Source organism: Ictidomys tridecemlineatus, chromosome 11 (assembly GCF_052094955.1).
Source record: "Ictidomys tridecemlineatus isolate mIctTri1 chromosome 11, mIctTri1.hap1, whole genome shotgun sequence".
NCBI lineage: Eukaryota > Metazoa > Chordata > Mammalia > Rodentia > Sciuridae > Ictidomys > Ictidomys tridecemlineatus.
In genome coordinates, this window is record NC_135487.1 from 20,126 (window position 1) to 47,934 (window position 27,809).

The window sequence follows — 27,809 nt, forward strand, 5'->3', positions numbered from 1 at the left end:
ATACCTAGAACATTCTTAGTGTTTCCTGAGGCTTGGCCTCCAGCACTTTCTGGGATGCTCTCTGCCACCCAGCAGTGAGAGGCAAATGGGAAAGCCTGCATGAGCCACTCTGGGTGCCCCACACCAAGTCGGCTTTCTGGCTCTAGGAGTCAGACCCTGCCCTGGGCAGGAAGTTGCCAGCACCTCCTGGACACTTTTTAGCGTGTCATGGACAGTATCAGGGGTCCAGAGGTGTTTGGGGCAGGAGCTCCCCAGAGGAGAAGTGAAGGTGGCCAGGGACTGGGACTTCTTGCAAAGTTTCATTAGAACAATGGGTTTCAGGGCCACAAGAGATGGGAAGGTCCCTAACACAGGTGATGGGCAGGGGTGACTCCCAAGTGGGATGTGGCAGTGGAAGGAGTAGGAGCAGAGGGACAGGGTGGAGTGCGAGTGCCAGGAGGCAGTCGGTAGGTTGGGGGCTCCAGCAGGCTACCTGTGGGATGGAGGCCATGTGGGGGTGGGGCCATTTCTGGGCCTGGGAAGGACTCATTCAAGGACTGGGCAGAAAAAGCCCCACAGACAGACCAGGGATTACCGGGGAGGTGGGTGTGGTCAGTGCTTTTTTCCCAAGGTGGACTGACATGAGCTCAAGTGACCACGAGGTGGCACTGGTAACTGTGGCAGCAGAAGTTTGGCTGGAAGGGAGACCTACCAGGGCATATAGAGCTGACAGCAGAGCATGTGGGTATGCCTGGGTGGTGCTATGGGAAGTGAGCACCAGGTTCTGGCAGGGTGCACAACCTGGCCTAGAGGAGGAGAACCCTAGTGCTGAAAGGACATGGCACACGTGGATGCTTGTGTGGTGGGGTGTGAGTAGGACCAGTGAAGGGTGGGGGCATGGGTGCTCAGAGATCTGTCCAGGATAGTGAAGGTGTTGGCCATGGAGGTGGTCACCTTGGCCTCAGAAGGACAGATGTGGCTAGTCAGGATGGCGTGGGGATCCAAGCTATGGGACCTCTCCAACCCATGGTGCCCCCAAGTTTGGAGGGAGCAGAAGTCGGGGCCGTGTGTAGATGCCCTATGGATCTGGGATTCCAGACTGGCTGCCCTCCTCTCCGGCTCGGAGTTCCAAGGGAGGCCGCTGGGGGGCGCTCTAGGCCCGTGGGACCACAACTGCTTTTTGCATACGGCTTATTTGCTTGGGCCTCATTTGCATTTTTTTCTCTTTGCACTGAAGGGAGTTAAGGTTGCACTGATGATTTGAGGTGTTTGCTGCCAATTCCTAGGGGAGAAGTGGGCAAAGCAAATTCTGGACACGTCACTTTACACCAACCCTCCTTCCACCTTGCACCCTACCTGGGGACCCTTGCCCACACACAACAGGGTGGAGACATCAGAACAGACATATTTGCAGGCACACACAGACGAATCCCGAACCCTAGAACCGGGTCGTAGGTGCAGGGCCAAGCCCCCTATAGGTATGTTAAACCTTACTGCCCCGCCCCGCCGGGCACCAGCCCAGCCTCTGCCTGCGACTCAGCCCCAGCTCCTGTCGCCCTTGCCCCAGTGAGGTTCTGGTTCTTATCTTTCTCGCTCCCCATCCCCGGGCCAGCACTAGCCTCCTCTCCAGCCACCTCGCCAGCACCTGGCCCGCCTCAGTTCTTTTTCAGCCCCTCCTTTGGCCCCTCCCCTGGCCTCAGCCCCTACCTCCTGCCCCTGGCCAACCCCTCCCCAAGCCCCGTCCCCTTTTTAGCACCATCTTGCCCCTGTCGACGCCTTAACCCCCACATCAGCGCTGCCCCTCCATCTCTTTTGTGACTCGCGTCGGCCCTCATCCGCCCATCCTCTGCTCTGAGCTGCGACTCCCCGCGGACGCCGGGGTCCCCCGAGGCATCTTCCTTTGTCTCTGCTCCCCGCCCTCCCTCCGCGGCGCCCCTGGCCCCTCACTCACCGCCCCAGCCTCGCGAGGGTGAGGGCAGCCGCTGTTGCTGGAGGCGGGCGAGCGCCTCCGCGGCCGGCTCTTTATTCTTTCCGACGCCGTCGCTCCTCCCGCTGCTGCCATCGCGCTCCCGCCTCTGCCAGGCGCGAGCAGCAGGCCCCGCGCCCGCGGTCCCGCCGGCCTCGGTCTCCGGCTCCCGCTCCCGCTCGGCGGACAGCGCCGGCTGGCGGGCGGAAGGGTTGCGGCGGCAGGGGTGGCCCCGGCCTTCTTCCATCCTCCTTCGCCGGCTTCTGAGCCCACATTGGGGATTTCTGCTCCTGGATTATTCTGCGCGCATCCCGTTATGAGCCTGGAGGGCCGGGGAGGGCCAGGCGTGCCCCAGGCTGTGAATGGGGCTGAACTTTGAGAGCGCAGCAGCTGTCCACTGCCCCAGGGGACCTAGAATGGGGGCAGTCGCCCCGAAGAGGCCTAAGGGCGCTCCGTGAGGACCCCCACTCCCCAAGAGAGAGGCCAAGCCCCAGGCCATGCCTCCGTTGCCGCTGGAGCGGCCCCCCCGGCAGCAGCCTGGCGCCTCGCTGGTGGTGCGGTACTTCATGATCCCCTGCAACGTCTGTCTGATCCTGCTGGCCACCTCTACGCTGGGCTTCGCGGTGCTGCTCTTCCTCAACAACTGTACGTGGCGGCTGGGCGGGGCCCAAGTGGCCCAGCTTCTGCTGGCCAAGTCCTGCTTCCCTGCTGGCAAGGGTACAGGGCAGGCAGGGTCACAGCCAGGCCAAGGGCCACAACTAGCTTGAATGGGCCACACATTCTTCTGGGGATGGAATGGATTGCTCTGGACCTGTCCTTGGGCTCCTGGCCAGCTGACCCCCATCTTGATGGGGCAGAAACAACTTCCTGTGGGAGTAAGAAAGGGGTAGTTGCACTAGGAATGGGGGGTTGGACTTATTTGGTAAATCAGGTGACTTTACTGGGGACCCACTTGGCAGGTTATGGGTGTCAAGCCCTGACCATGCAGCTAGAAGGGCAGAGGAAAGTAAGGGTCCCTGCCCTCTTCTCCAGAGTCTGAGCCAGTCTATGGGGGAAGGGCAGAGTGGGCGTGGTGGTCTCTGGAAGGCCTTGCTCCCAGGGCCCTAACTTGGAGATTTGTTTTATTCCAGACAAACCTGGGACCCACTTCACACCAGCACCTCCCATGCCTCCTGACGGTGAGTGGGGCAGCCTGGGTGGAAGGCACAGCTCGGGGTAGCAAGTGGGCAGGGCACTCCTAGGGTGGGTTCATTCTAGGGTGTGTATACCAAGGGTGCCAGGTGTCTGGAGCGGGGAGGCTGGGCCAGGAGCCCGGGTTCCTCCTGGGGCATCTGCTGAGTGTAATCACGGGGTCTCAGCTCCTGGCAGCGCTCAGGCAGGCTCTGGTTTCCCTGGGCCTCAAGATTGGGAGGAACCCTAAGAAGTGAGATGCTGGCAGGTGGTGTGGGCAGGGTGGGGGTGGGCAGTGGAGTAGGCTGGTAGTGGGGGGGATTCCTCTCCTTTGTCCTCCCTTCTCCCTTTTCAGGAAGGGCTGGGGCCAGGCAGGGGTTGAGAAAGTCAGAAGTGCAGAGGGGAAACTGGGCTGGGGGTGGGGAGTGTCTCAGCATGACAGGAGGAGTCAGAAAGGCTGGCCTCTGTCTCTGGGAGGATGCCAGTGATGGAGGGGTGGGCTGACCTTCTGGACATCCCTATGGGTTGGGATGCCCTCCCACAGGCTGCGGAGCACGGGCCTCTGTAATTAGGTTAATGTCGGAGGGAAAGAGAAGGCTCTAGTGCTGCAGAGGACCGGCACCAAGGGGTTGCCATGGTCTGTTCACCCTTCCTGCATCCTCAGCAGGCGGGTGGGAGCTCCCAGGTCTGCTCTCCGTCCTGCCCCGTCACTGGGTTGTCTGACAGGCAGGACATGGGTGGGGAGGACCACCTGAGAGAGCCCTGGGTGGCCTGGGGGGGAGCATGGCCCTGGGCCTTCTTCTCAGGATGCAACCCCAGGGCTGCCTACTGAATCGTGGGACCCCCAGAAGCAGGAGCTGGATTCCTGGGAACAGGATGAAGGGGCTCTGCTGTCCTTCAGTGGCCATCTGGGCAGGGGTCACGTGTGACCAACTGTTCTTTATTCCTGGAAGCTGCAGGGTTATTGACTGCTTTCTTTTTTTTTTTTTCCCTTGTAATGCTGGGGATCAAACCCAAGGCCCTACCACTGAGTCCCAGCCCTTGCCCCACCCTCTTTTTACTTTTTATTTTGAGACAGGGTCTCACTAAATTTCTGAGACTGGCTTTGAACTTGCAATCCTCCTGCCTCAGTCTCCCAAGTAGCTGGTATCACAGGCATATTTTCAGATGTACCAGGGTCCCTGGGCTGGGCAGCATTTAGGGTGGGGCAGTAGGAATGGGTGATGGTGGCTGTGGGGAACACATCCTGGCCCTGGGCTCTGCTGTGCAACCCAGGTCTCTGACCACAATGCCCCTCACGCTGCTCCCACCAGACCTGAAGAGGTCCGAGCCCCACCTGGGCTGTGCGAGGGGAGTCTGTGGCCTCTGGGGTACCTCTTTCTGGGGGATTGCAGTCCTTCTCCTGAGACACAGAAGCCTTGGGGTCAGAGCAGTGCAGCACCCCTTCATGGTATGTGACCCTTGGTATTGGCACGTATTGTGGGGACCGGTGGCTGATGGGGTAAGTGGATGTGGGTACATCCCATTTTTCTCAGACCACTGTCCCCCTTCTGGCCTGGGGCAGGAGGCTGTGACCCAGACAGGTCCCACATCTTCCAGGAAGGGGCCCATGTCCTCCTGTGGGGTGACTAAGGAGGAAGCCAATCTGCACTGGGCTGGGGCTGAGCACTGAGTGTCTACAGCCTCTCTCCTGAGTCCCTCGATTTAACCCACCCTCCCCACAGCTGCCCACTTGAGTCCCTGTGCACACCCTAGCCATCAGGACACACGTGTGGCCACAAGCAGGGCTCTGGGCGTTGGTTCCATCCCCCAACCCATCCTAGACCAGGAGGAGATTTAAATATATCAGCGGCATCTGTGGCTATAAAAAGCCCTTCCACCTCCGCACCGCAGCGAGAGATTGCTCCGGTGGGACGCTCAGTGGCCAGGGAGAGGCTTCCACTGGGGACTGAGCAGGGTGACCCACTAGGGAACCATGTCACCTGAATTTATGAGGGGTCACGGGCAGCAGGTGTGTCTCGAGTCCAGCCCTTCCATTCCTTAGTAGTGACTTTCAGGAGACCTCTGCCCTCAGTTTCCTCTTCTGCTGAGTGGGCTTGAGGAGGGGCATATGTGTGTGAAGGAGTATGCCTAGGAGGGCCTGGCTGCTGTGGCAGACCCTGCCTGCACCTGTGCGCAGGTGTGCCTGTGTGTGTGCTTGCTGGTGGGCCTGTGGGGGGGGGGGTCATCTAGGAGGGCCTGGCTGCTGTGGCAGACCCTGCCTGCACCTGTGCGCAGGTGTGCCTGTGTGTGTGCTTGCTGGTGGGCCTGTGGGGGGGGGGTCGTCTCTGTGTTTATGACTCAAGAAAGTTCAATCAAGAAACTTATCTTCAGCCCTCCCCATCTCCTGGTCTCAGGGGCCAGGGAGACACGCCAAGGGGCAGTCATGCTATAGGTACCAACAGGGGACCAGGGAGCAGCCCCTCTCCCAGCCTAAGCATGGGACAAAGTGGGGCCCATCCTGAAAATGGGGTTCCTGAATTAACTTGAGAAGTTACTTTGCTCTGACCAGCTGGAGGTCACACATGTGATCCAGCTGCTATGGGGAGTTTGGTAGGGTCACAAGTTCAAGGCTAGCCTGGGCAGCTCACCAAGACTATCTCAAAAATAAGAAATGTGAACATGCCTGAGTATCTCTGGGTTCCATCCCCGGTACCTGAAACCAAGGAAAAAGAGAAGTTACTTTGTCCTGGCAGGGGACAGAAGTAGGGACCTGCATGGTGTGCTCTTAACTGTGGTTTTATAGTGGAAACATGGGTGGACTGTGGAGTGAGAACCAGGTGGTGGTGGGGAGGAGTGTGCTGCTCCCCAAGAACAGCTCTTCCCCGCTGTGGGGTCAGGACCTTGGGAGAGAGCTGGTGGATCCGGTGACAGAGAGAGGGAAAGCCCAGGGCACAGACAGCAGAAGCTAAGGAGCCCAGGGGCCGGGAGGTGACTGGAGACCTGGATCAGCAAGTCCAGCGGAAGCCCAAGAGCACCACTGGGCATCAGCACGGGCCTATGGGACTTGGCTTGGGAGTCAAAGGAGCCTGGGCCAGAAAGGGCTGCGTTCAGAGGGATGTGCCACTGGGAGAGAGAAGGGGAAATGGAGGGAGCTTACAGCCTGGCAGGAAGAGGGGACACTGCAGACATAGATCCAGCCAGATCCAGCCAGGATAGAGAGGAGGCCAGTGGTGGTGACATCCGTGATTGTAGGTGTAGCTCATCCTCCACTTGGTGCTTGGGCCCAGTGCCTCTTGAGCTTTGCAGTCATTTGGAAGCAGGTCCTATTGTCCCGTTCACAGAAAGGGACACTGAGGCATAGTGAGGTGGGGGAAGGGGAACACGGGTGGGGGCAGGGAAGGCAGGCTGCAGCCTCTGTTCTTTCAGCTTGCCAGGGTTGGGTCAGGCAGGTGGAAGCCTGGGGTGGGCTTTTGGAATGGCAGCGGCTGGCTCTAGCTCCTGGGCTCTGCTCCTCTCCTAGGAGATGGGGAGGGGTCTTCTGCTACATTTCCACAACCTGCGGGAGTTGATGGGAGCCCTGACACCATGACTTATTAATGATAATTGAGCCAGATTAAACATTTATTAGATCCAGGCAGCTGCAACCCCTAATGGACCCGCCTCCCCCATGGGTACACTGACCTCAGGAGCCCACGTATCCCCAGTCCCAGTGCTGGGCTCAGGGTGGCTCCTTGGGGCTATCCCTAACGACTCTGGGTTTCCATGTCCCCGTTTGTACACTGTGACAGAGGGCCAGCCTTTCCCTGTGCCCACACGGTGGGACACAGTGGAGGGCTAATGATGATGGGGCGTGGGCTGCACCCTGCTGTCTGCAGAACCAAGGGCTGAAATGGCAGACTCAGATGACAGGCCCAGCTGTGCCAACAGCTGCGCGAGGCTGTGCAGAGCAGCTGCCCTGGGAGGGGCTGTGGGGCAAGGCTAGGAGCTGGGAAGAGGCCGGGGTCAGGCATGGGGAACACCCAGGCAGCTCCCAGATGAGGCCCCAGAAACTTACGGCCTGAGTTGGGATGAGCCTGGCCGGCGTGGGGGTAACAAGATGGCTGATGTGGGAGGGGGCTTTGGGCAGAGTGGGGCCTCGACTGCTTGCTTCGGACTTGGCCTGGGGTCCTCTCCTGTTGTGTGTTGGGGAACCTGCTGAGGTGGGATGGGAGTGGGTGGCTTGTCCTGTTATGGGGACAGGAGGCCCCTCTCCCCTGGTAGAGGGTAGAGAGAGTGTTCTCCAATGAGGACAGGCCCCTGGGTTGGCAGGGAGCCACCCAGGGGCCAGGCCCTGTGAACATGCACAACAGAGTGTCCGTGACACTCGTGGCCACGCGTGGGCTTGAACATGCTTGCACACCCGGGTGTGGATGTGCCTGTGAGGGCTGCAGCAGTGCCCAGCCCTGGGACCTGGCATCAACAACCCCTTCCTGTGCCCGACCTCAGTCTGCAGGGGAATGCTGTGTGGCTTTGGCGCGGTCTGTGAGCCCAGTGCAGAGGATCCAGGCCGGGCCTCCTGCGTGTGCAAGAAGAGCGCCTGTCCTGCCGTCGTGGCGCCAGTGTGCGGCTCAGATGCCTCCACCTACAGCAACGAGTGCGAGCTGCAGCGTGCACAGTGCCGCCTGCAGCGGCGAATCCGCCTGCTCCGCCGCGGACCCTGTGGTAAGGGAGTGTGCCCGGCGTGGGGGGGTGGGCCAGGTGTTGGAGGTGGACAGACAGCCAGGGTGACCCCACCCTGCCATCCACAGGTTCCCGGGACCCCTGCTCCAATGTGACCTGCAGCTTCGGCAGCACCTGTGCCCCCTCCGCCGATGGGCAGACCGCCTCCTGCCTGTGTCCCACGACCTGCCGCGGGGCCCCGGAGGGCACCGTGTGTGGCAGTGATGGTATGGACTACCCCGGTGAGTGCCAGCTGCTGCGCCGGGCATGCGCACGCCAGGAGAACATCTTTAGGAAGTTCGACGGCCCCTGTGGTGAGTGTCCGCCCCATGTGGTGCTCCTCTCCTTGGGCGCGCAGGCAATCACCCTGACTCCTGCCTGTCCGCCCCCAGACCCCTGCCAGGGAGCCCATGCTGACCCGAGCCGCGTCTGCCGTGTGAACCCGCGCACTCGCCGTCCAGAGATGCTCCTGCGCCCAGAGAGCTGCCCTCCCCGGCATTTGCCTGTGTGTGGGGATGATGGGGTCACCTATGCAAATGACTGCGTCATGGGCCGCTCAGGGGCTGTCCGCGGTCTGCTCCTCCAGAAAGTGCGCTCTGGCCAGTGCCAGCCTCGAGGTGGGCGGCTTCCCCTGCACACAGTGTGTCCCCTGCCTCCGTGTCCGTCGGGCCCCTGCTGTGGAGGTGCTGGTGTGGTTCTGGCCTCTCTGATCTCCTTGCCCACCCCCAGACCAGTGCTCCGGGACCTGCCAGTTCAGTGCCGTTTGCCTGTCCCGCCGTGGCCGACCCCGCTGCTCCTGCGACCGTGTCACCTGTGATGGGGCCTACAGACCGGTGTGTGCCCAGGACGGGCACACGTATGACAACGACTGTTGGCGCCAGCAGGCTGAGTGCCGGCAGCAGCGGGCCATCCCTCCCAGGCACCAGGGCCCGTGTGGTGAGCACCCTGTGGTCCCCGCCATCAGTCCTTGCCCACCATCACACGCCATCTTCATCCCTTGGCACCCACCTCCCAGGGTCTTGGGCCAGGGTGGGTCCCCTGGGAGGGTGCAGGGTGTGGAGGGTAGGGTGCCTGGATACGTGGGGAGGCGGCCAGAGATGGGCCTGCACTTGGCCATGCAAGTCCAGGCTGCAGGTCCTCTAGTCTGTCTGCCCATCGCCTCTGTCCTGCCTGAGGGTATGGATTGCTTGGGTGGCAGCAAGTGGACACCACGGTGGGGTCCCTCACCTTGGGACATAACTGTCACCAGCCCCTTCAGAGGCAGGATCTCGGTTGATTTTAAGGGGCCATTGGAGGGTGGAGGCAGCTGGGAAATGGCCAGCATGTCCCATGGGGACCAGGGCTGCAGTGACCCTGTGTCCATCTGGGTCAGTCCTCTGTCCATCTTTCTGGTCTGTCTTTCTGCGTCTGTCTTCTCCTCGGTCCTTCCCTCTCGGCTCCTCCTCTTGTGTCTTCCAGCCTGACCTGCTGGCAGGATGAGGTGCCGCGCCTGCCCACCAGGAGCCCACAGCCCGAGGTCTGCCCCTGGTGCGGCTGGGGGGGGTGGCTCGCTACTGCCTGGCCTTGTGGTTCTCAGAGCAAGTGGACAGACACCTCCTCCCCGTGCAGCCCTGGGTGTGACTCTGGGGTGCAGACTCCTCTTAGCCTGGAGAGAGCCCCCACATGCATGGGTGTCCCAGGGCTGCTGGTGGTCGGGGTCAGTGGCCTGCTGTGGGCAGTCAGGAGGCTCCTGTGTCCCCATCTGCCTCTGTCGTGTGTCTGTCCCTTTCTTTGCTATGTCCTGCACATCTAGCTCTTCCTGGACCACCCCACCCTGGGAGAGGGCCTGCTGCGTGGGGCTGGGGGCTTTGCCCAGTATAGGGGGTAGCAGGTGGGCTGAGTGCCCTGTCCTTCCCAGACCAGGCTCCGTCCCCGTGCCGGGGGGTGCAGTGCGCATTCGGGGCGACATGCGCCGTGAAGAACGGGGAGGCTGCGTGCGAGTGCCAGCAGGCGTGTGCAGGCGCCTACGACCCCGTGTGCGGCAGTGACGGCGTCACCTATGGCAGCACCTGCGAGCTGGAGGCCATGGCCTGTGCCCTTGGGCGGGATATCCGGGTGGCCCGCAGAGGACCCTGTGGTCAGTAGTGGACAAGCAGGTCTGGGGGGGATGGCCTTCCTGACACAGTGGTGACGGAGCCCCCTCCCCAGACCGATGCGGGCAGTGCCGTTTTGGAGCCCTGTGCGAGGCCGAGACCGGGCGCTGTGTGTGCCCCTCTGAGTGCGTGGCCTCAGCCCAACCCGTGTGCGGTTCTGATGGGCACACGTATGCCAGCGAGTGTGAGCTGCATGTCCACGCCTGCACACACCAGATAAGCCTGCATGTGGCATCAGCTGGACACTGTCGTGAGTGGGGCCATGGGGGCCAGTGGGCTAGGGTCCACCACTCTCCAGCTGGGTCTGCTGAGCCCTGCCGGCTCCATATGTTTCAGAGACCTGTGGAGACACAGTGTGTGCCTTTGGGGCTGTGTGCTCAGCCGGGCAGTGTGTGTGTCCTCGTTGTGAGCGCCCCCCGCCTGGCCCCGTGTGTGGCAGCGACGGTGTCACCTACCGCAGTGCGTGTGAGCTACGGGAGGCTGCCTGCCAGCAGCAGATACAGCTTGAGGAAGCCCGGGCAGGGCCCTGTGAGCAGGGTAGGCTGGGGCAGCTGCCCGGGCTGTGGGCGCCAGCCCCAGGGGAGAACCTGTGGGTGAACTGCCCTCCTTCCCCACAGCTGAGTGTGGCTCAGGAGGCTCCGGCTCTGGGGAGGACAGCGAGTGTGAGCAGGAACTCTGCCGGCAGCGAGGCGGGGTGTGGGATGAGGACTCAGAGGATGGACCCTGCGTCTGCGACTTCAGCTGCCAGGGTGTTCTCAGGAGCCCGGTGAGCCCTCACCTCCCCCAGCCAGAGGGGGGCAGTGAGGAAGGGGCCAAGGCTGCCCACGCTGACCCCACCCCTCCAGGTGTGCGGCTCAGATGGGGTCACCTATGGCAGTGAGTGTGACCTGAAGAGGGCCAGGTGCGAGTCTCAAGGAGAGTTGTACGTCGCAGCTCAGGGACCCTGCCGAGGTGAGTGGCCAGGGCACACTCTTGTGGGCTTGTGCAGCAGCCTCTGCGCTTCTGTGTGTGCATATTCAAAGGTGCATGCCTGCACTGATGTGTGCTGTGGTGTGCTTGTGGGCTTGTGTGTTCTTCTGAGTATAAAGCACTGATACGTGCACTGTGGACACAAGCCCATCTGTCAAAGTAGGCACCACACTCGGGAGGGTGGGCAGGAGGATTGTGAGTCTGAGCCCAGCCTGAGCCATGCAGTGAGATCCTGCCTCATAGAAGCAAGTGTCTGCCAAGTACCTACTGCAGGTCAGGCCAGGCTTCTGTGCAGGAGGCAGCAGGAACTGACAGTGGTCTGTAAATGTCACATGTCACACACGAGTGCTCACGGTATGCTCATGCATGTTCACAGATGTGTCTGTACAGTTGTATATAAATGTGCATGATTTGGAGGAATGTGAGTGTGTGTCCGTCTTCATGTGTGTGTGCTGCCTTTACACTTGACTGTTTGTCCATAGCTCTGTGTACACACAGGGCTGTGTCCGTGACTTTGGGTACTCTGTGTGTATGTGGCCCTGTATGTTTCCTGTGTGCTGGGTCCTACATTTGGCACTTGCATGTCCTTGTATGATTATGGTGGCCTCCCCCAGGGTCTCAGCCTCAGATTCCAGACCTGAGGGGCCTGGTGTCAGGCTGAGTGGTGGTGTGGGGGAGGTTGAGGCAGAGGGTGGGCATACAGCACTGCCTCCAGTCTGACCCCACACCCCTCTCTTCAGGCCTCACCTTGGCCCCACTGCTGCCTGCAGCCCCCGCTCAATGTGCCCAGACCCCCTACGGATGCTGCCAGGATAATGTCACTGCTGCCCGGGGTGTGGGCCTGGCCGGTTGCCCCAGTGAGTACCTGAGTACCCTCACCCCGAGCCTGGCACAGCTGTGTGACTGTGCTGACCCTGTCCCTCCCCCCTTCCCTTGCAGGCACCTGCCAGTGCAACCCTCACGGCTCCTACGGAGGCACCTGTGACCCAGCCACAGGCCAGTGCTCTTGCCGGCCAGGTGTGGGCGGCCTCAAGTGCGACCGATGTGAGCCTGGTTTCTGGAACTTCCGTGGCATTGTCACTGACGGCCGGAGCGGCTGTACTCGTGAGTGACAGGGCCCCAGGGCTGGCTGCCAGTCAAGTCCTCCTGCCTGTCCACCCCCATCACTGTGCTCAGGCCCTGGCCTGAGCTGCACCTGGCAGGCTCTGCAGCAGGTGGAGAAGACTGTCTAGGTACAGACTCGGGCTCCCCTCCCGCAGCCTGCAGCTGTGACCCCCGGGGTGCCGTGCGGGATGACTGTGAGCAGATGACTGGGCTGTGCTCCTGTAAGCCGGGCGTCGCTGGTCCCAAGTGCGGGCAGTGTCCTGATGGCCACACCCTGGGCCCCACCGGCTGTGAGGCAGGTGAGGACAAGATCTGGGCTGGCCTGGGGTTTGCTGTACAGAGGGACAGCCTGAGCTGCTGGGGTTTCTGTGTCCACCCCAGATCCTTCAGCACCGGTGACCTGTGCGGAGATGCACTGTGAGTTTGGCGCTTCCTGCGTGGAAGAGGCAGGTTCTGCCCACTGCGTCTGCCCAGCCCTCACCTGCCCAGAGGCCAGTGCCACCAAGGTGAGCAAGGTGAGGGTGGAGAGTGTGAAGGGCAGTGGGTGGGGGAACCGCTGAGTGCCCCTGCCTCGCGCCTCAGGTCTGTGGATCAGATGGCATCACCTACGGCAGCGAGTGCCAACTGAAGACCATCGCCTGCCGCCAGGGCTTGGACATCTTCACCCAGAGCCTCGGCCCGTGCCAGGGTAGGGTCTGGAGCCACCACCCAGCGCTGACGGGAGGGCCTGGCCCTGCCCCGACTCCAGCCCCAGCTTCCCTCTCCTTCCAGAGGCTGTGGTTCCTGGCGCTCACCCGACCTCCAGGGCCACGACGGCCCCGGGGCGCTTGCCGAGCGAGCCTCTGCTGCCTCCACCCAGTGCCCTCCCCCTGGCTCCCAGCAGTACCCCCCAGAGCCGGCCCACCCCTCCACCCACCTTACGACCTCGGACCACAGCCAGCCTCCCCAGGAGCACAGCTCGGCCGGCGCTGACCATGCCTCCCATAGAGACCTCCACTGCAACCAGTCTCTCCGCCTCTGCCTTTGGAGAGTCTGGCAGCACTGATGGGAGTGGCGATGAGGAACTGAGTGGGGACCAGGAGGCCAGTGGGGGTGGTTCTGGGGGTGAGCAGGGGCTCGGGGACGTGGGTGGGCCTGGGGGTGAGCAGGGGCTCGGGGACGTGGGTGGGCCTGGGGTGAGCAGGGGCTCGGGGACGTGGGTGGGCCTGGGGTGAGCAGGGGCTCGGGGACGTGGGTGGGCCTGGGGTGAGCAGGGGCTCGGGGACGTGGGTGGGCCTGGGGTGAGCAGGGGCTCGGGGACGTGGGTGGGCCTGGGGTGAGCAGGGGCTCGGGGACGTGGGTGGGCCTGGGGTGAGCAGGGGCTCGGGGACGTGGGTGGGCCTGGGGTGAGCAGGGGCTCGGGGACGTGGGTGGGCCTGGGGTGAGCAGGGGCTCGGGGACGTGGGTGGGCCTGGGGTGAGCAGGGGCTCGGGGACGTGGGTGGGCCTGGGGTGAGCAGGGGCTCGGGGACGTGGGTGGGCCTGGGGTGAGCAGGGGCTCGGGGACGTGGGTGGGCCTGGGGTGAGCAGGGGCTCGGGGACGTGGGTGGGCCTGGGGTGAGCAGGGGCTCGGGGATGTGGGTGGGCCTGGGGTGAGCAGGGGCTCGGGGATGTGGGTGGGCCTGGGGTGAGCAGGGGCTTCTTGGGGCAGGCCCAGGGAGGCTCCCACCTGTGGTTGGACTCAGTGCGCATCCCTAGGACTGGAACTCTCCATGGACAGCAGCGTGGTGACACAGGGACCACCCATGGAGAGAGCCTCCTGCTACAACTCACCTTTGGGCTGCTGTTCGGATGGCCAGACACCTTCGCTGGACGCAGAGGGCTCCAACTGTCCTGGTGAGTGGGAGGCAGGGCAGGTGGAGCTTGAGGAGCAGCCTGGGCAGCCGTGGGTGCTGCTCCTACCCGCCGGCAGCAGGTGGGTCCAGGTTTTAGGGTCTTTGGTCTCAGATGTGTACGAGATCTTGGGGATCCGGCGCCCGTGTGCGCACGTGTGGTCTCAGCCCTAACACATGGGCGTGCCCAGGACCGTGTAGCTAACCCGTCTCTCTCCTTGCAAGCCAGCCTGGGGCAACTGCTCTGAGGAGTCTGCCTGGTAACTGTCGCCAGCCCTGCCCCGGGGTCCCCACTAACCTCATGACCATCTGACTAACATCCACCTGCCCCTGAACCCTACGTGGCTTGCTCCAGGGGCCTGCACCAGGCGGTGCCAGGCAGGGCCTCACCGCCCCTTCTCCCACAGCCACCAAGGCGTACCAGGGCGTGCTGGAGCTGGAGGGGGTCGAGGGGCAAGAGCTGTTCTACACACCCGAAATGGCCGACCCCAAGTCAGAGCTGTTTGGGGAGACGGCCAGGAGCATCGAGAGCACTGTAAGTGGGGGCGTCCTCCCAGGCCAGACCCAGAGGGGGCCAGGCAGGAACCCCGCAGTGCCAGGGGACCGACTTCAGTGGGTTGGGCGGTGTCCAGTGTCCTCACTCACTCCCTGCCCACAGCTGGACGACCTTTTCCGGAACTCAGACGTCAAAAAGGACTTCCGGAGTGTCCACCTGCGGGACCTGGGGCCTGGCAGATCAGTCCGTGCCACTGTGGATGTGCACTTTGACCCCAGTGAGACCCCCGCCCTGAGTCTCTCCCAGGAGGTGATGGGTAGGGGCTGCACAGGGCCAGGCCAGGCTCAGTACCCGCTCTTCCCCAGCCACAGCCTTCAGGGCACCTGACGTGGGCCGGGCCCTGCTGCGCCAGATCCAGGCCTCCAGGCGCCGGGCCCTGGCGGTGCGGAGGCCTCTGCAGGAGCACGTGCGGTTCATGGACTTCGGTGAGCGCCAGGCCAGGCCTCCCGGTCTGTTCCCGCCCTCCACCGCCCCGCCCCTGCTCCCTGCAGACCCTGACCACTCCCTGCCCCACAGACTGGTTTCCTGCGTTCTTCACGGGAGCCACCACAGGAGCCACCGCTGCAGTGGCCACGGCCAGAGCTACCACTGTGGGCCCACCACCTTCCTCCGTGACCCCTCGGGTCCCCCCCAGTCACACCAGCAGGCCCACTGGAAGGACCACAGCACCCACACACACACACCGGCCCCCCACCACAGCTCCCGGCCATGTGGCTGGACGCTGGCCTTTGCTCCCCAATCCCAAGCAGCACCCCAGGTCCTGTGATTCTCAGCCCTGCCTGCATGGGGGGACCTGCCAGGACCAGGACTCTGGCAGGGGCTTCACCTGCAGCTGCCCGGCAGGCCGGGGAGGCACCTTCTGTGAGGACGGTAGGCGCTTTTGTCCACCTCTCTGGAAGGACAGGGAGGCTGATGGGGGCCAGGAGGGAGGGCAGAGATAAGCCACCGGCAGGAGGTGGTAGGGGCAGGGTCCTGGGTCCTCTTCCAGCTCACCCTCCCTCTCCCCTGCAGTGCTGCGCCCCTCTGTCTCAGTTCCTGCGTTTGGGGGTGCCTCCTTTCTGGCCTTCCCCACCCTCCGGGCATATCACACGCTGCGCCTGGCGCTGGAATTCCGATCCCTGGAGCCTCAGGGACTGCTGCTGTACAACGGCAACGCCCGTGGCAAGGACTTCCTGGCCCTGGCGCTGCTCGGTGGGCGCGTGCAGCTCAGGTGCAGAGAGGGCGGGTGGGCAGGGCCAGGGCCTTCCAGGGAGGAATTTGTGGGTGGTTCCTTTCCAGACTGTGGGTGGAGCCAGGCCAGGGCGCTAAGCACCTGCTGGGGTCTCCAGGTTTGACACAGGTTCTGGACCAGCAATACTGACCAGCTCGGTGCCTGTGGAACCAGGCCGGTGGCATCGCCTAGAACTCTCACGGCATTGGCGCCAAGGCACACTGTCTGTGGATGGCGAGACCCCAGTTCTGGGCGAGAGCCCCAGTGGCACGGATGGCCTCAACCTAGATACCGACCTCTTTGTGGGCGGAGTCCCAGAGGACCAGGCTGACGTGTGAGCAAGAGGGTGGAGCGGGCATCAGACTGGGATTCCATTCCACCAGAGCAGCCTCCACGGGATAGCAAGTGGGATCAGGAGAACGGTGTGGGTGTGGCTAGGACCCTGAGCTCAGCGGGGCTCCTGGCCCTTCCCTGTCCCATCCGGGTGGCTGACCTTTGGGGCCAGAGTGAGGAGGGCCTGGGCTGACCCTTACCTCCGGTCCTAACCCTTAACCTCGGCCCCACCCTCTGGTGGGTCCTCTCTGTGGGGCTTTGTCTGAAGGGTGATGGGATGGAGCGGCTCTGACTTCTGACCCTAACTGGACCCCTGTGACTCTGGCCGCGAGAAGGAGGCCTCTGCCTGAGCTTACTCTGACCCCTTCCTGGTGGCAGGGCCCATGAGCGGACCTCGGTTGGCGTGGGCCTGAAGGGCTGCATCCGCCTGCTGGATGTCAACAATCAGCGCCTGGAGCTGGGCCCCTGGCAGGGCGTGGTGTCCCGCAGCTCCGGGGTGGGAGAGTGTGGAGAGCACCCCTGCATGCCCAGCCCCTGCCATGGCGGGGCACCATGCCAGGCCCTGGGAGACGACATGTTTCGCTGCCAGTGTCCACCCGGCCGCTTTGGTGAGGGCAGGCTGGGATCCGGGTGAGGGCTGGGAACCAGGTGTCAGGGGGCCTGCCTTCTTGGAACTCACCTCCATCTCCCTCCAGGCCCAACCTGTGCGGAAGAGAAGAGCCCCTGCCAGCCGAACCCCTGCCACGGTGCAGCCCCCTGCCGCGTGCTACCCAAGGGCGGGGCCAAGTGCGAGTGCCCCCCGGGACGTAGAGGCACTCTCTGCCAGACAGGTAGGGGCACCAGGCTGTCGGGAGGGGACAAGAAGCCAGGGTCAAATGTTCAGTTTGAATTGTGGCCCGATCTTCAGGTCCAGGAAGAGCTGGGATTTGGGTCCTGGGGGTTTCCGCCGAGTTGGGCAGGACAGTGGGCACACAGCCTGAGTGAGCCCTGTCCTCCCTCTGCAGTGTCTGAGATGGATGGTAGTGCCCAGCCCTTCCTGGCGGACTTCCATGGCTTTTCCTACCTGGAGCTGAGAGGCTTGCACACCTTTGAGAGAGACCTGGGGTCAGTAGGGTAGGTGAGGCAGAGGAGGGGAGGCAGCCTGTAGGGAAGGGGCAGTGAGACACCCTGACCCCCGTGACCCAGGGAGAAGATGGCCCTCGAGGTGGTGTTCTTGGCCCGAGGACCCAGCGGTTTGCTCCTGTACAATGGGCAAAAGACAGATGGCAAAGGGGACTTCGTGTCACTGGCCCTGCATGACCAGCACCTGGAATTCCGCTATGACCTGGGCAAAGGGGCAGCAGTCATCAGGTGCGCAAGCATGAGGGCTGTGGGCTCCGTCCTGGGCTGCCCGCAGGGAGGGCCTGGAGGCCTGGGCCTGGACAGGGGTAAGGTCGGGGCTCCTGACATGGTCACTCCGCCTCTTCCTCACAGGAGCAAGGAACCCATAGCCCTGGGCTCTTGGATTAGGGTCTCGGTGGAGAGAAACGGCCGTAAGGGCGCCCTGCGTGTGGGTGATGGGCCCCGCGTGCTGGGAGAGTCCCCGGTGAGTGTCTGAGGTGTGAGGAGGGCCCAAGTGTCCCCGACCCTGCCCTGCTCCTACGCCTCCTCCTCCTCCTCCTCCTGGGGGCTTGGCAGCCCCCATGCCAGTTCTTACAAAACTCTTTTCTCTCGTCTGTCCTGTGCCTGGTCTGTCTCCTCTCTGCCCTGCTCTCTGGCTCTTACTCTGCACCCCCATGCTCTCCGGATGTCAGAAATCCCGCAAGGTATTGTCTGCTGCTCATACTGCTCATTGTCTGACACCACCCTAGAGTAGCTCCTCCCCATTAAGGCCCCTGTCCACCATTTCTGTGTGGTTAATGCTGCCTGCTAGTTAGCTAGGGGCTGGGGTGTGGGTGTCAGGCAGATGGGCACCCTGGTCTGGGACTCAGACCTGCCCCTGCCCAGTGGGTAGGCCCTGCACACCCTCATCCAGCGCCTTCTGCAGGTGCCGCATACCATGCTCAATTTGAAGGAGCCACTCTACATCGGGGGTGCCCCCGACTTCAGCAAGCTGGCCCGGGCAGCTGCAGCATCCTCTGGCTTCGACGGTGCCATTCAGCTGGTGCGAGGCATGGGGTGGGGCCCTCCGGCCAGGGCTCTCCACAGGGGGGAGGAGGGGCTGCCCGGGGCTGACTGCGGGGCAGGGAGGGCGCAGCTGCTGAGACACAGGCTCTCACCCTGTGCCCTGCAGGTCTCCTTGGGAGGCCGCCAGCTGTTGGCCCAGGAGCACGTGGTGCAGGCGGTGGACGTCTCATCCTTTACAGACCACCCTTGTACCCAGGCCTCAGGCCACCCCTGCCTCCATGGCGCCTTGTGTCTCCCAAAGGAAGCCACCTACACATGCCTGTGCCCCATGGGCTTCTCGGGGCCACACTGCGAGAAGGGTGAGCACCCGGGGCTGGGCCAGGGCTGCAGGCCTGCACCTGCGGCCCACCTCACGCTGCCTGTCTCCCAGGGCTGGTTGAGAAGTCAGCAGGGGACCTCGAGGCTCTGGCCTTCGATGGGAGGACCTACATCGAGTACCTCAACGCTGTGACCGAGAGGTAATGCATGGCCCAGGAGCCGGCACATCGTGCACCCTCCGCTGTCTGTCTGGTCCTGTCTGTACACACCCCACAAGGCAGGACACCATGCTCTGGCCAGGCGGGAAGCCCCACCCCCCCTCCCCCTCCTTCCTTCTCACCTCTCTGTCTCTTTGTTTCCAAGCGAACTGACCAATGAGATCCCAGTGTAAGTAGCCCCTCGGCCCCCACCTGCACCTTCCACTCATCCATGCCCATCTGTGCTTCCCTGACCCTGCCACAGCACAGTCCTGAGCCCCTCCAAGGGCAGAATGTCCCTCCTGGATGGAGGTGGGGGTTAGGGCCTTTAGTGCTGTGTGAGGCTCAGCTTCTTCCCTGGGAAACGGTACCCCCTCCCAGGACACGTGCCTCATCCACCCAGCAGCCACCACCCTACCCCAGGCCGGCGTGAGTGTGTGCTTGTGCCTGTGCCTGTGTGTGCGTGCACACACTTGGACATATCTGTATGTGTGAGTAAAGGTGTTCCTGCGTGTGCCTGTGTCTGTGTGCAGAGATGTAAGGCGTGTTTGTGTGGATCGTGTGTGAGTTCACGCGTGTAGGAGCGTGTCTTTGCTTGTGTGTCCGTGTTCTGTGCACATGCATGTGTGCTGGGGCTTCGGGGCCACCCCCAGGCAGATGAGCCTTCTGCTTCCATCTGCCATTCACGTCTCATTCCTTGAACTCTGCACTAGCTTGGGCCATGCCACCAGCTGTGTCTGCACACGCGTGTTGCACACATGTCACTTCTATGGCTCTCTGGTGGGTCATCGGTGGGGCCCAGGGCCACGCGTGTCCAGGTGTCTGCTGGCTTCTCCCAGTGCTGGAAATGGGACTTGGGCCTGTGCTTGGCCTGTCTGTCCCTGGCTCACTGCTTCCCTCTCTTCCTGTTTCTAAGCCCCGAAACTCCGGATTCTGGGGCCCTAAACAGGTGAGCATGTGGCAGTGCCTGAGGGGCAGAGTGGCTGTCACCCCACGGTGTGCCTGCCTGTCATCCTCGATCTCTGATCACCTCTGCCAGTCCCTCCATCTGTCTGTCTCTCCTCCGCCCACCGTTGGTGTTTCCCTTACCCAGCCACCAGCCCCCTGGCCTGTGAAGTCCAGGCTCTGCCCTCCCGCCCTCCCCACCCACCCTGCCGCCTTCCTGGAGGCCTGACCCACCCCTTCACCCTCCAGCGAGAAAGCCCTGCAGACCAACCACTTCGAGCTCAGCTTGCGCACTGAAGCTACGCAGGGGCTGGTGCTGTGGAGTGGCAAGGCCACCGAGCGTGCGGACTACATGGCGCTAGCCATCGTGGATGGACACCTTCAGCTGGCCTATGACCTGGGCTCTCAGCCTGTGGTGCTGCGCTCCACCGTGAGGGTCAACACCAACCGCTGGTTGCGAGTCAGGGCTCACAGGTGAGTGGGGCCCCCTAAGAACAGCAGGCAGTGCCTGCCCTTTCCCAGCCACTCCTGGTCACCAACTGCCTGACCCAGGGTCGCTGTCGTGGGGAGGAGAGGAAGGGAGGACCAGAAGATGCAGGAGCAGCCGTTGTGGCAGGAGGCTTATTACTGCCACCATCCTGGGCTCCAGGGTGACCCTGGTGTGGGCCCAGCCTGTGGCAGCTGTAAGGCATGGGGGGCTCTGATCTGGAGGAGGTGGGGAGGGACCCCTGATAATCTTGCCCCACCTGCACCCTCAGGGAGCAGAGAGAAGGTTCCCTCCAGGTGGGCAATGAGGCCCCCGTGACTGGCTCCTCCCCACTGGGTGCCACACAGCTGGACACAGATGGAACTCTCTGGCTCGGTGAGTGCTCCAGAGTCAGGCCAGGGGTCATCCAAGGGCCTCAGTTTATCTAAGGGACAGACTCCATCTGTCCATCTGCGTCCTCCCCCATCTTGGCCCCAGGCACAAGGCCAGAGGACAGGGTCCTCTGGGTGGGCCTGCCTACTACCCACCTGTTCCCTGGGCAGTGGTGGCCCTCTGCCCATCAGCATCACCTAGCCACAGCTGTGTGATCTCCTGCTGTCTGTCCTGTAGGGGGCCTGCAGAAGCTGCCTGTGGGCCAGGCCCTGCCAAAGGCCTACGGAACAGGTTTTGTGGGCTGCCTCCGGGATGTGGTGGTAGGCCAGCGTCCACTGCACCTGCTGGAAGATGCCCTCACCAAGCCAGAGCTGCGGCCCTGCCCAGCCTCCTAAACTGACGCCGGAGCACCCCCATCTGCCCACCCTACTGTAATTATTTTCTATTTTTGTAAACTGTTGCTTTTTGATATGATTTTCTTGCCTGTGTGTTGGCCAGAGGGACTGCTGGCCTGTCCTCCCTTCCGTCCAGGCAGCTGTGCTGCAGAGACAGACTGGTATCAAGAGGCTCCCAGGGGTGGTGTGGCAGCTTCAGGACGTGCCCCTTTGCCTCAGGGCACCACACCAGCCCTTTGCACTGTGTGTCCCCGTGTGTCGGCCCCCACACTTGCCTCCTGTACCTGGCCCCCTGGCAGACCCTGCTCCCGACCTCACCCTTGCTGCGTTTGGCGAAGCCTACTGTCCCAGAGCAGGAGGGGGCTGCCAAGGCTAGAGGGGGCCGTTCCACTGACACCCCCACGGGACCTTTCTGGGTCCTGACTTAAGCTGCTGTTTCTTCCTTTGTGCTGTGGCTAGCCTTGCCCCAGGACTCCTGTGCCAATACTGTGACTTAGAAATGACGTGACCCTTGGTGTCACATTCTGCCAGGGACCTGGCCCCCACACACACACTCCAGGCCCAGTGCGCAGCCCCTGAGAGGGAATGGGCCACTGTGCATGATGTGGTTGACCTCTGTTGCCTGTGTCCTCCTCTGGAGTGATGGATGTCCAGGCCTGGCCACCCAACATGTTCTTGGACCATGGGTTTTATTTGTTGCCCAAAGCAGAAGAGCTGTTATCTTTCCTGTCCTGACTCCAGAGCATTTAAGCATCCTCATCAGGGCCAGTATGAGAAGTGATTATCTGAAGTGACTGGGGTCTAGCCAGTGTCTGAACAAGACCAAAGTGTAGGTGCAGGGGTGGCAGAGGTGGCCACAGAGTCAGAAATGCCTTAAACTGCCACGTCTACCCCCACTCCCTGCCTGGATGCCCTTCCCAGTCCTCTTGGGAGTAAGACCAGACAACGGGGGTGGAGTTGGCAGCCTGGCCATCCTCTGCTGGGGGTGGGGGGCTGCGGGGAACTGCCCTGGTGTATCCTTACTAACTCCAGTGTGTGTCTTGTCAAGCACCGTGAAATAAAGTTTGGAAACTTTAAAAGAAGGGCCACGTCTGTCCTCCCCAGCTGCCAGCCCTACAGCCTGGCAGCGCCCTGCTTGGCTTCATGGTGGGGCACAGGCTTCCAGCTCCCTTAGGTGGCCTTGCACTGAGAGCTGGGGCCCCAGGCTTTTTGGGGAGGAGCCCAGTGTGTGGATGAGCACAGTGCTGTGCCGTGTGGGGACAAGGTGGGGCCACAGACAGTATCCAGGTGGCCCCCCAGGTGTGAGGTGGAGTTCTGGGAGCGCTGCCCATCTGCACTCACACACCAGCCCGCCTCCATCCCTCCAGGATGTGCAGTGGGCTCAGGGGGCCTGCCCAGTCACGCTTGTGGAGGCCAGAATCGGGGCGGGTGGGTGTAGGAGGGTCTTGTGTGGTGAGTTGGGTGGCAGGCAGTTGCTGAACTGGCTCCAGTGTGCAGGGCCACCCATGAGCACTTCTGGGAGACACTGACAGGTGGCCCAGACGAGGGGTTTCTGGAGGGTGGTGTACAGGTGCTGTATAGGTAGGAGCTTCTGCAGACGCAGCCCCTCCCTGGCAGAAGTCTGAGCTTAGAAAGGAAAGGGAGACGAAGGGGGGCAAACTCATGACTTTAATTGAAGATAGTAAGTGCACCTGTTTGATTTTGTATTAATGAGCACCCCCTCCCAACAAAAAGACCCTCAACCTCAGACCCAGGGCCCCAGGGCATTCACTTCCTAACCCCTCACTAACTTGTTCCTTAAGGAGTGTTGGCTGCTGCTCACCAGGCAAGTCAGATGCTGGGTTGCAAGAGGCCGTGGTGCTGGTGGGGGCTGCCCTAGTTTAGGCTTCAGGGAGGGTTGAGAGCACTCGACCAGCTAAAGATATCAACCCTTACCCAAGCACAGGGATTGCAAGACACATCTGCACCAGGAGTGGCACGTGTTAAGTGTCCTGAGTCTGGACAGAGGTTCTGGGGCAGAAAGGAAGCAGAGGAACAGCCAGAGGCCAGGTCAGAGAAGCCATTGAGGGTGAAGCTGTTGGGGCTGGGGGAGGACTTTAGGCACGAAATATTCAGGCTTCATGAGAAGGCCTGCCCTGGGACACAGGGCGCTTGGGAGAGACCTGTGGCCCAGCTGGATGGGGTTTGGGTCATTCGGGCTAGGAAAGACAGGCCCTGGTTGGCAGCACCTGGCCAGGACGGAGGGGAGGACCCAGAAGGGAAGACAGGGAGAGGGAGAGGGTGACATGCCCTTCTGGGATCAGGGGTGAGTCAGAGAGGAAGTCAGGACAGTACTGGCCCTGCTCTCTGGGGCGACAGGGCATCGGGCTGCAGGAGCAAAGGTCGAAGTCAAAGACCCAGGGGAGAGGGTTCCAGGCCACAGTGGACCCTTCTTAACGTCTGCATGACCCCAGAAGAGTAGTGGCTGTGAACCCCAGGACACAAGCAGGCTTGACCACAGCCAGGTGCCCCTGTGACAAGGAAGTGAAGAGACTGCAGCAAGGAAGGGGATGACCTGGTGTCACCTCCCACCTCTGCCCGGAATTGCGGGGCTGCCGTGGGGGAGGGGGGTTCTACTCCGCCCTCCTCTGGCTTCGCGGCCCTTACGAGCACAGGAGATTCTCAGAAGGAGTAGCTTCCAGCCTAGGGCTGATCCCTTAGTCATCGTGTAGACTGAGTGGCAAGGCCATAGGCCCCTAGGGCCGTGGGCCTTGGAACCCGGAATCCCGTGCGCATCCCTTTGCTGTGAAGTGCAGATACCCTGGGAAGCTTTAGCACCTTTATCCGGAGTTTCCAGGTTCCAGGGCCGAGGGGGTTTGCATTTTAATGAAGCCGGCAGGAAGGGTGGGGCCTCTGCGGGACTGGTTAGCCCCAGGGCACAGCTGCGGAGTTGGGGCGGCTTGTTGGAGAGCCGGTCTGGTGCTGATGTGACCTGGCCAAGAGGAGCATGCGTGCGTGCGTCTGGATACGTCCACGCCAAGAGACGTGCTTCAGCTCCGACCAGCTCTCACCAGTGGGCGCGGGATTCTTGCCACCCAGGACTTCCCTGTGCTTCCAGCCTGTTGCCTCCAGGCCCCATGTTCTGACACCCAGCCTCCCCAGAGATGTGGGAGGGACGCTCTTCACTAACTGCAGAGGCTGGGCCTGGATGAGGTCAACTGCTCCCCACTAGGGAAGGTGCCCTGCAGGTAGCCCAGCTGTGGGGGGTGGCTGTGGAAGGACAGTGGCACCTCCTCCTGCTTAGTGTGGCAGGCCCAGCTCCTGCTCCCTTTTGCCACCAGAGATGCAGCCTGTTAGAGGGCACTGAAGGCAGGCCTGGAGGTCTGGGGGTAGAGACCCCATGACCATCAGCCTGTACACACCTGGGCTGTCTGCAGAACCAGCCCTCCCTCCACAGGCCTCTCCCCTCCAGCCCCCCAGGGAGCCCAGTTCTTGGGAGCAGGAGGTCTGAATTGAGGCTCAGGGCTAAACCTGCATGAGAGCTGGGTCAGGCCACAGGCCAGCACTTCCTGCTCGGCTGTGGGACCCCTGCTCCTATGCACCCCATGTAAGTGCAGATTCTAGCTTGCCTGTGGGCAGGGGTAGGGACCGGCCAAAGCATGATCCACATAGCCCTGTGTCCTGGCATCTGGCATATCACCCAGAGTGCCCACCTCGGGTGCTTGGTTAGGCTGCAGTTCACAGGAGAGGGCCCCAGTGCACTGAGCAGCCATCCTCAGATCAGGGTCCTGGGATCTCTGGGTAGAGAGTGAGGTATGGGATGCAGAGAGGACAGGCCTGGCACAGTCTTGGGCCCTCACAGGCTGAGGAACCGTGGAAGTGAATCGGATCACAGAACTTGCCAGCCAACAGCCTCGTGATTCCAAGGTATAAGGTCCAGTTGAATACCAAGAAACAGAGCTACGTGTGTATGGTCCATCTCAGAAACTGGTGGAATGGCCCCTGGTCCCCTTTCCTCATTCTTACTTGTCCTCTGATTCTCAGAGAGGGCCATGTCTGTGTCGCGGGCGGGTGCCCAGGTTGGTCTGGGAAAGCCCCAGGTTGGGCTCTGCTCACTTGCTCTCCCTCCCTACCTCACCTGTGATGGCTGTTCCTCCTCTGGTCCTGGGCCCCTGCCCACAACCCTATCAGGCCTGGCAGGCCCCACCAAATTGTAGAGCCAAGCCCTCCCCCTGGCCTCTCACCATAGTTTGTGGGTCACCAGGCACCACTCACGCCCCTCCCACTCAGCATAGCGAGGCAGGATGGGGACAGGACTGCTCTGTGCCCATGCTAGAACCTGGGAGGATCTGCCCCCCATGGGGACCAGCCTACTGTACCCCCCTGAGTTGGAGAGGAAGCACATCTCGGTCCACTTGGTCCTGTACACTCAGGACAGATCCTGGTTGGATTTTTCTGGAATAGGAATAGCTGGGGCCAGGGAAGGGCTGGGATAAAGACCTCCAGGTTCTCTGGGGAACTGACCCTCATCCCCGGAGTCTGGCCTGGAACACTTTCCCCGGCCTCATGTCTCCCACCACCACAGACAGGCACGTCTGCACCCCTGTGTGCTTGACCCCTTTGAACTGAAGTTCATGCTCTGGGTGTGTGCAGGTGTACTGGTGAGCCGTGGTGTGTCCCCTGACCCATATTTGTGGGTCCATATCTACAAGGGACATCAAGGCCAAGGCTGTGAGGGGATCTGGGCCCACCATGGCCAGTATGGGTCCAGGCTGACCTCTTGGGTGTCCTTGACTGTCCCTGGGTTCCTGAGTAGCCTAGGCCCAGCAGGCTCTGCCCCCGGGTCCCCTCAGGAGGCCTGGTGTCGCCAGGTTAGATTTGAGCCACTGCCATACCATGGAGCTGGCTAGCCCCTGAGCAGCATCAAGGGCAGCAGGGCTCTGAAATGGGCACCTGTGGCCTCCCTTCTTCCCTCCCTCTTCCTACCAGCCTCGGCCAGATGCCGATGCCCACTGGCCTACTGGGTACCCCACTCCACCACCAGACCCTGCCTCAGACTGGTGGGAGCCACTGCAGCTAGGGAGCCCCCCACTGGAGATTTCTACCTGATGGACTCTTGGCAGCCTGGTGGGAGGACAGGGGATTAAAAGTATGATTAAGAGTCCCCGAAAGGACAAACAGGGGCCCTTCACCCCTGTGGCTTTGAAGCTGGACCTGGGCACTGCCCTTGCCCCCAGCTCTGCTATTGCCCATCTGGGGCTGCTGGACAGCACCTGGGTTCAGGATGTGGGTCAGCCTCGTGGGCAGCCCAGGTAGGGGCAGGAAGGCACCTCTGGGTTCCGCCCTCTTCCTCTGCAGTCAGTACTATGCAGGGACATGGAACCTTTGCCTGCCTTTTTCCTGTGGCCTTGCCTGCTGTCCTAGACTGGCCCAGGGGTCACCATCTAGCATCTCCTCCTCCAGAAAGCCCTCCTGGGTTCCAACCCACTGGCCCCCTTAGTGGGAATTGCCCAAGGTCGGCCAGCGTGGGAGGGAGCTCAGGCACCAAGCCCAAACTCTGCCCAGAAACGCCTTCTTCCCCCCAGGGAAGGTGGCACCGGAGTGCACGGCTGGACCACCCTGGAGCAGCCCCTGGCGCGCTTGGCCCCTTTGAACTGAGGTGTATGCTCTGGGGAGCCATCAGGTTCAGAGCAGAGCTGCCGAGGGGTTCACGCCTGGGCAGAATCCACAGGGCGGCGGGTCAACACTGAGGTGTACGGGGGACACTTGTTCCTCGCACAGGCCACAAGCTCCAGTGACGTCCAGAGGGGCAGTCATGGAGGCACAGTGGCATTGGGGTGGGCCTCTCAGGCAGTGTGGATGCCTGAATCCATGGGGCACACCTGCTGGCTGGGGACTGCCTTGCAGGACTCTTGGTGCTTCCCAACAGCCGAAAGGCCGATGACCAGCAGGAGGCAGGTCCAGCCGGAAGTCCTGAGAACACAGCCATCTGCCATGGGCCAGGGGTGGGGAGAAGGGAGGGACTGCGCGTGTTGCAAAGGTGTGACCAGAGAGTGCTGATGGATCACTGCTGGGTGGAGGCCCAGGCAGTGAGTGCACAGTGGCCTGCTTTGCTGAGAGGGAAGATGGAGAACGGGAGACAAATCCTGCAGATATTGCGAAAGATGCTGCTCTCTTTACAAATGGAGATGCTGAGGTGTCCATGAGCTTGCAGCTCCACGCAGGGCTAGGGCTGCAGGTGAATGGCAGGTGGCCTCTGGCTTTCTCAATGGCTCCTGCCAGCTGCTGGGCTTCCACCCACCCACCGACAGCCCTCTGCCGTCCACCGCCTGCCGTTCTTAGTCATTCACGTCTTCTCTCAGTGGAGCTTTAGGGTTACACGTGGTAGTCGGGTTTATATCAACAAACTCCTGCAGGCACGGAATTGGATTCCAGTTCCTGACCCCCTTTTCCCTCCGTCCTCCCTGCCCTCTCCGTCCTCTGCTCTGCGAGACTTCCTTCACTTACATTAATTTGCATTTGGTTCTTTATGTTGTCCTCTCCTTCCCTCCCCCTCTCCTTTATTTTACTCTAGCTTCCACAAAGGAGAGAAAACATTTGACCTTCGGGTTTCTGAGTTTTGCCAGTTTCATTTTGTGTAATATTCTCCATTTCCATCGATTTACTGGCAAATGCCATAATTGCATTCTTTTTTTATGGTTGAGTAGAACTCCAGTGTGTGTGTGTGTGTGTGTTTGTGTATCACGTATCACATTTTCTTTTTTTAATATTTATTTTTTAGTTGTAGTTGGACACAATACCTTTATTTATTTATTTTTATGTGGTGCTGAGGACTGAACCCAGGGCCTCGAACATGCTAGGCGAGCGCTCTACCGCTGAGCCACAATCCCAGCCCACAACTTCTTAATCCATTTTCTATTGACAGGCATCTGGGTCAATGTCATAATTTACCTACTGTGAGTTGTGCTGCTATGAATGTTGATGGTAATTCACTTCTTTTTTTCAAATGTTTATTTTTTAGTTGTTTAGGTGGACACAATA

At 61.6% G+C, this 27,809-nt stretch overlaps 1 protein-coding gene across 10 annotated transcripts in view; it reads left to right on the forward strand.

The window, feature by feature from the left end:
* Agrn (agrin) overlaps positions 1–21,871 on the forward strand; it is a 31,578-nt gene extending 9,707 nt beyond the window's left edge. Inside the window, exons 1-38 of one of the 10 annotated variants that reach the window (XM_021735915.3) lie at positions 1,204–2,590; positions 3,076–3,123; positions 7,583–7,798; positions 7,885–8,109; positions 8,188–8,412; positions 8,525–8,731; positions 9,693–9,911; positions 9,983–10,177; positions 10,264–10,464; positions 10,545–10,693; positions 10,773–10,878; positions 11,637–11,753; positions 11,836–12,000; positions 12,156–12,299; positions 12,382–12,506; positions 12,583–12,688; positions 12,772–13,104; positions 13,737–13,874; positions 14,278–14,405; positions 14,529–14,643; positions 14,732–14,851; positions 14,943–15,296; positions 15,438–15,636; positions 15,755–15,970; positions 16,348–16,577; positions 16,665–16,799; positions 16,974–17,082; positions 17,155–17,319; positions 17,443–17,554; positions 17,763–17,774; positions 17,996–18,112; positions 18,242–18,434; positions 18,506–18,593; positions 18,757–18,780; positions 19,507–19,539; positions 19,785–20,009; positions 20,294–20,397; positions 20,632–21,871. In XM_021735915.3, coding sequence (XP_021591590.2) covers positions 2,443–2,590; positions 3,076–3,123; positions 7,583–7,798; positions 7,885–8,109; positions 8,188–8,412; positions 8,525–8,731; positions 9,693–9,911; positions 9,983–10,177; positions 10,264–10,464; positions 10,545–10,693; positions 10,773–10,878; positions 11,637–11,753; positions 11,836–12,000; positions 12,156–12,299; positions 12,382–12,506; positions 12,583–12,688; positions 12,772–13,104; positions 13,737–13,874; positions 14,278–14,405; positions 14,529–14,643; positions 14,732–14,851; positions 14,943–15,296; positions 15,438–15,636; positions 15,755–15,970; positions 16,348–16,577; positions 16,665–16,799; positions 16,974–17,082; positions 17,155–17,319; positions 17,443–17,554; positions 17,763–17,774; positions 17,996–18,112; positions 18,242–18,434; positions 18,506–18,593; positions 18,757–18,780; positions 19,507–19,539; positions 19,785–20,009; positions 20,294–20,397; positions 20,632–20,789 — 5,904 coding nt within the window. In that variant the 5' untranslated portion in view covers positions 1,204–2,442 and the 3' untranslated portion in view covers positions 20,790–21,871. Of the gene's footprint in view, positions 1–1,203; positions 2,591–3,075; positions 3,124–7,582; positions 7,799–7,884; positions 8,110–8,187; positions 8,413–8,524; positions 8,732–9,692; positions 9,912–9,982; positions 10,178–10,263; positions 10,465–10,544; positions 10,694–10,772; positions 10,879–11,636; positions 11,754–11,835; positions 12,001–12,155; positions 12,300–12,381; positions 12,507–12,582; positions 12,689–12,771; positions 13,105–13,736; positions 13,875–14,277; positions 14,406–14,528; positions 14,644–14,731; positions 14,852–14,942; positions 15,297–15,437; positions 15,637–15,754; positions 15,971–16,347; positions 16,578–16,664; positions 16,800–16,973; positions 17,083–17,154; positions 17,320–17,442; positions 17,555–17,762; positions 17,775–17,995; positions 18,113–18,241; positions 18,435–18,505; positions 18,594–18,756; positions 18,781–19,506; positions 19,540–19,784; positions 20,010–20,293; positions 20,398–20,631 lie in introns of those variants that run through there. The other 9 variants (XM_021735916.3, XM_078024970.1, XM_078024964.1 and 6 more) reach the window with 9 other exon arrangements.
* Positions 21,872–27,809: the final 5,938 nt, after the last annotated feature.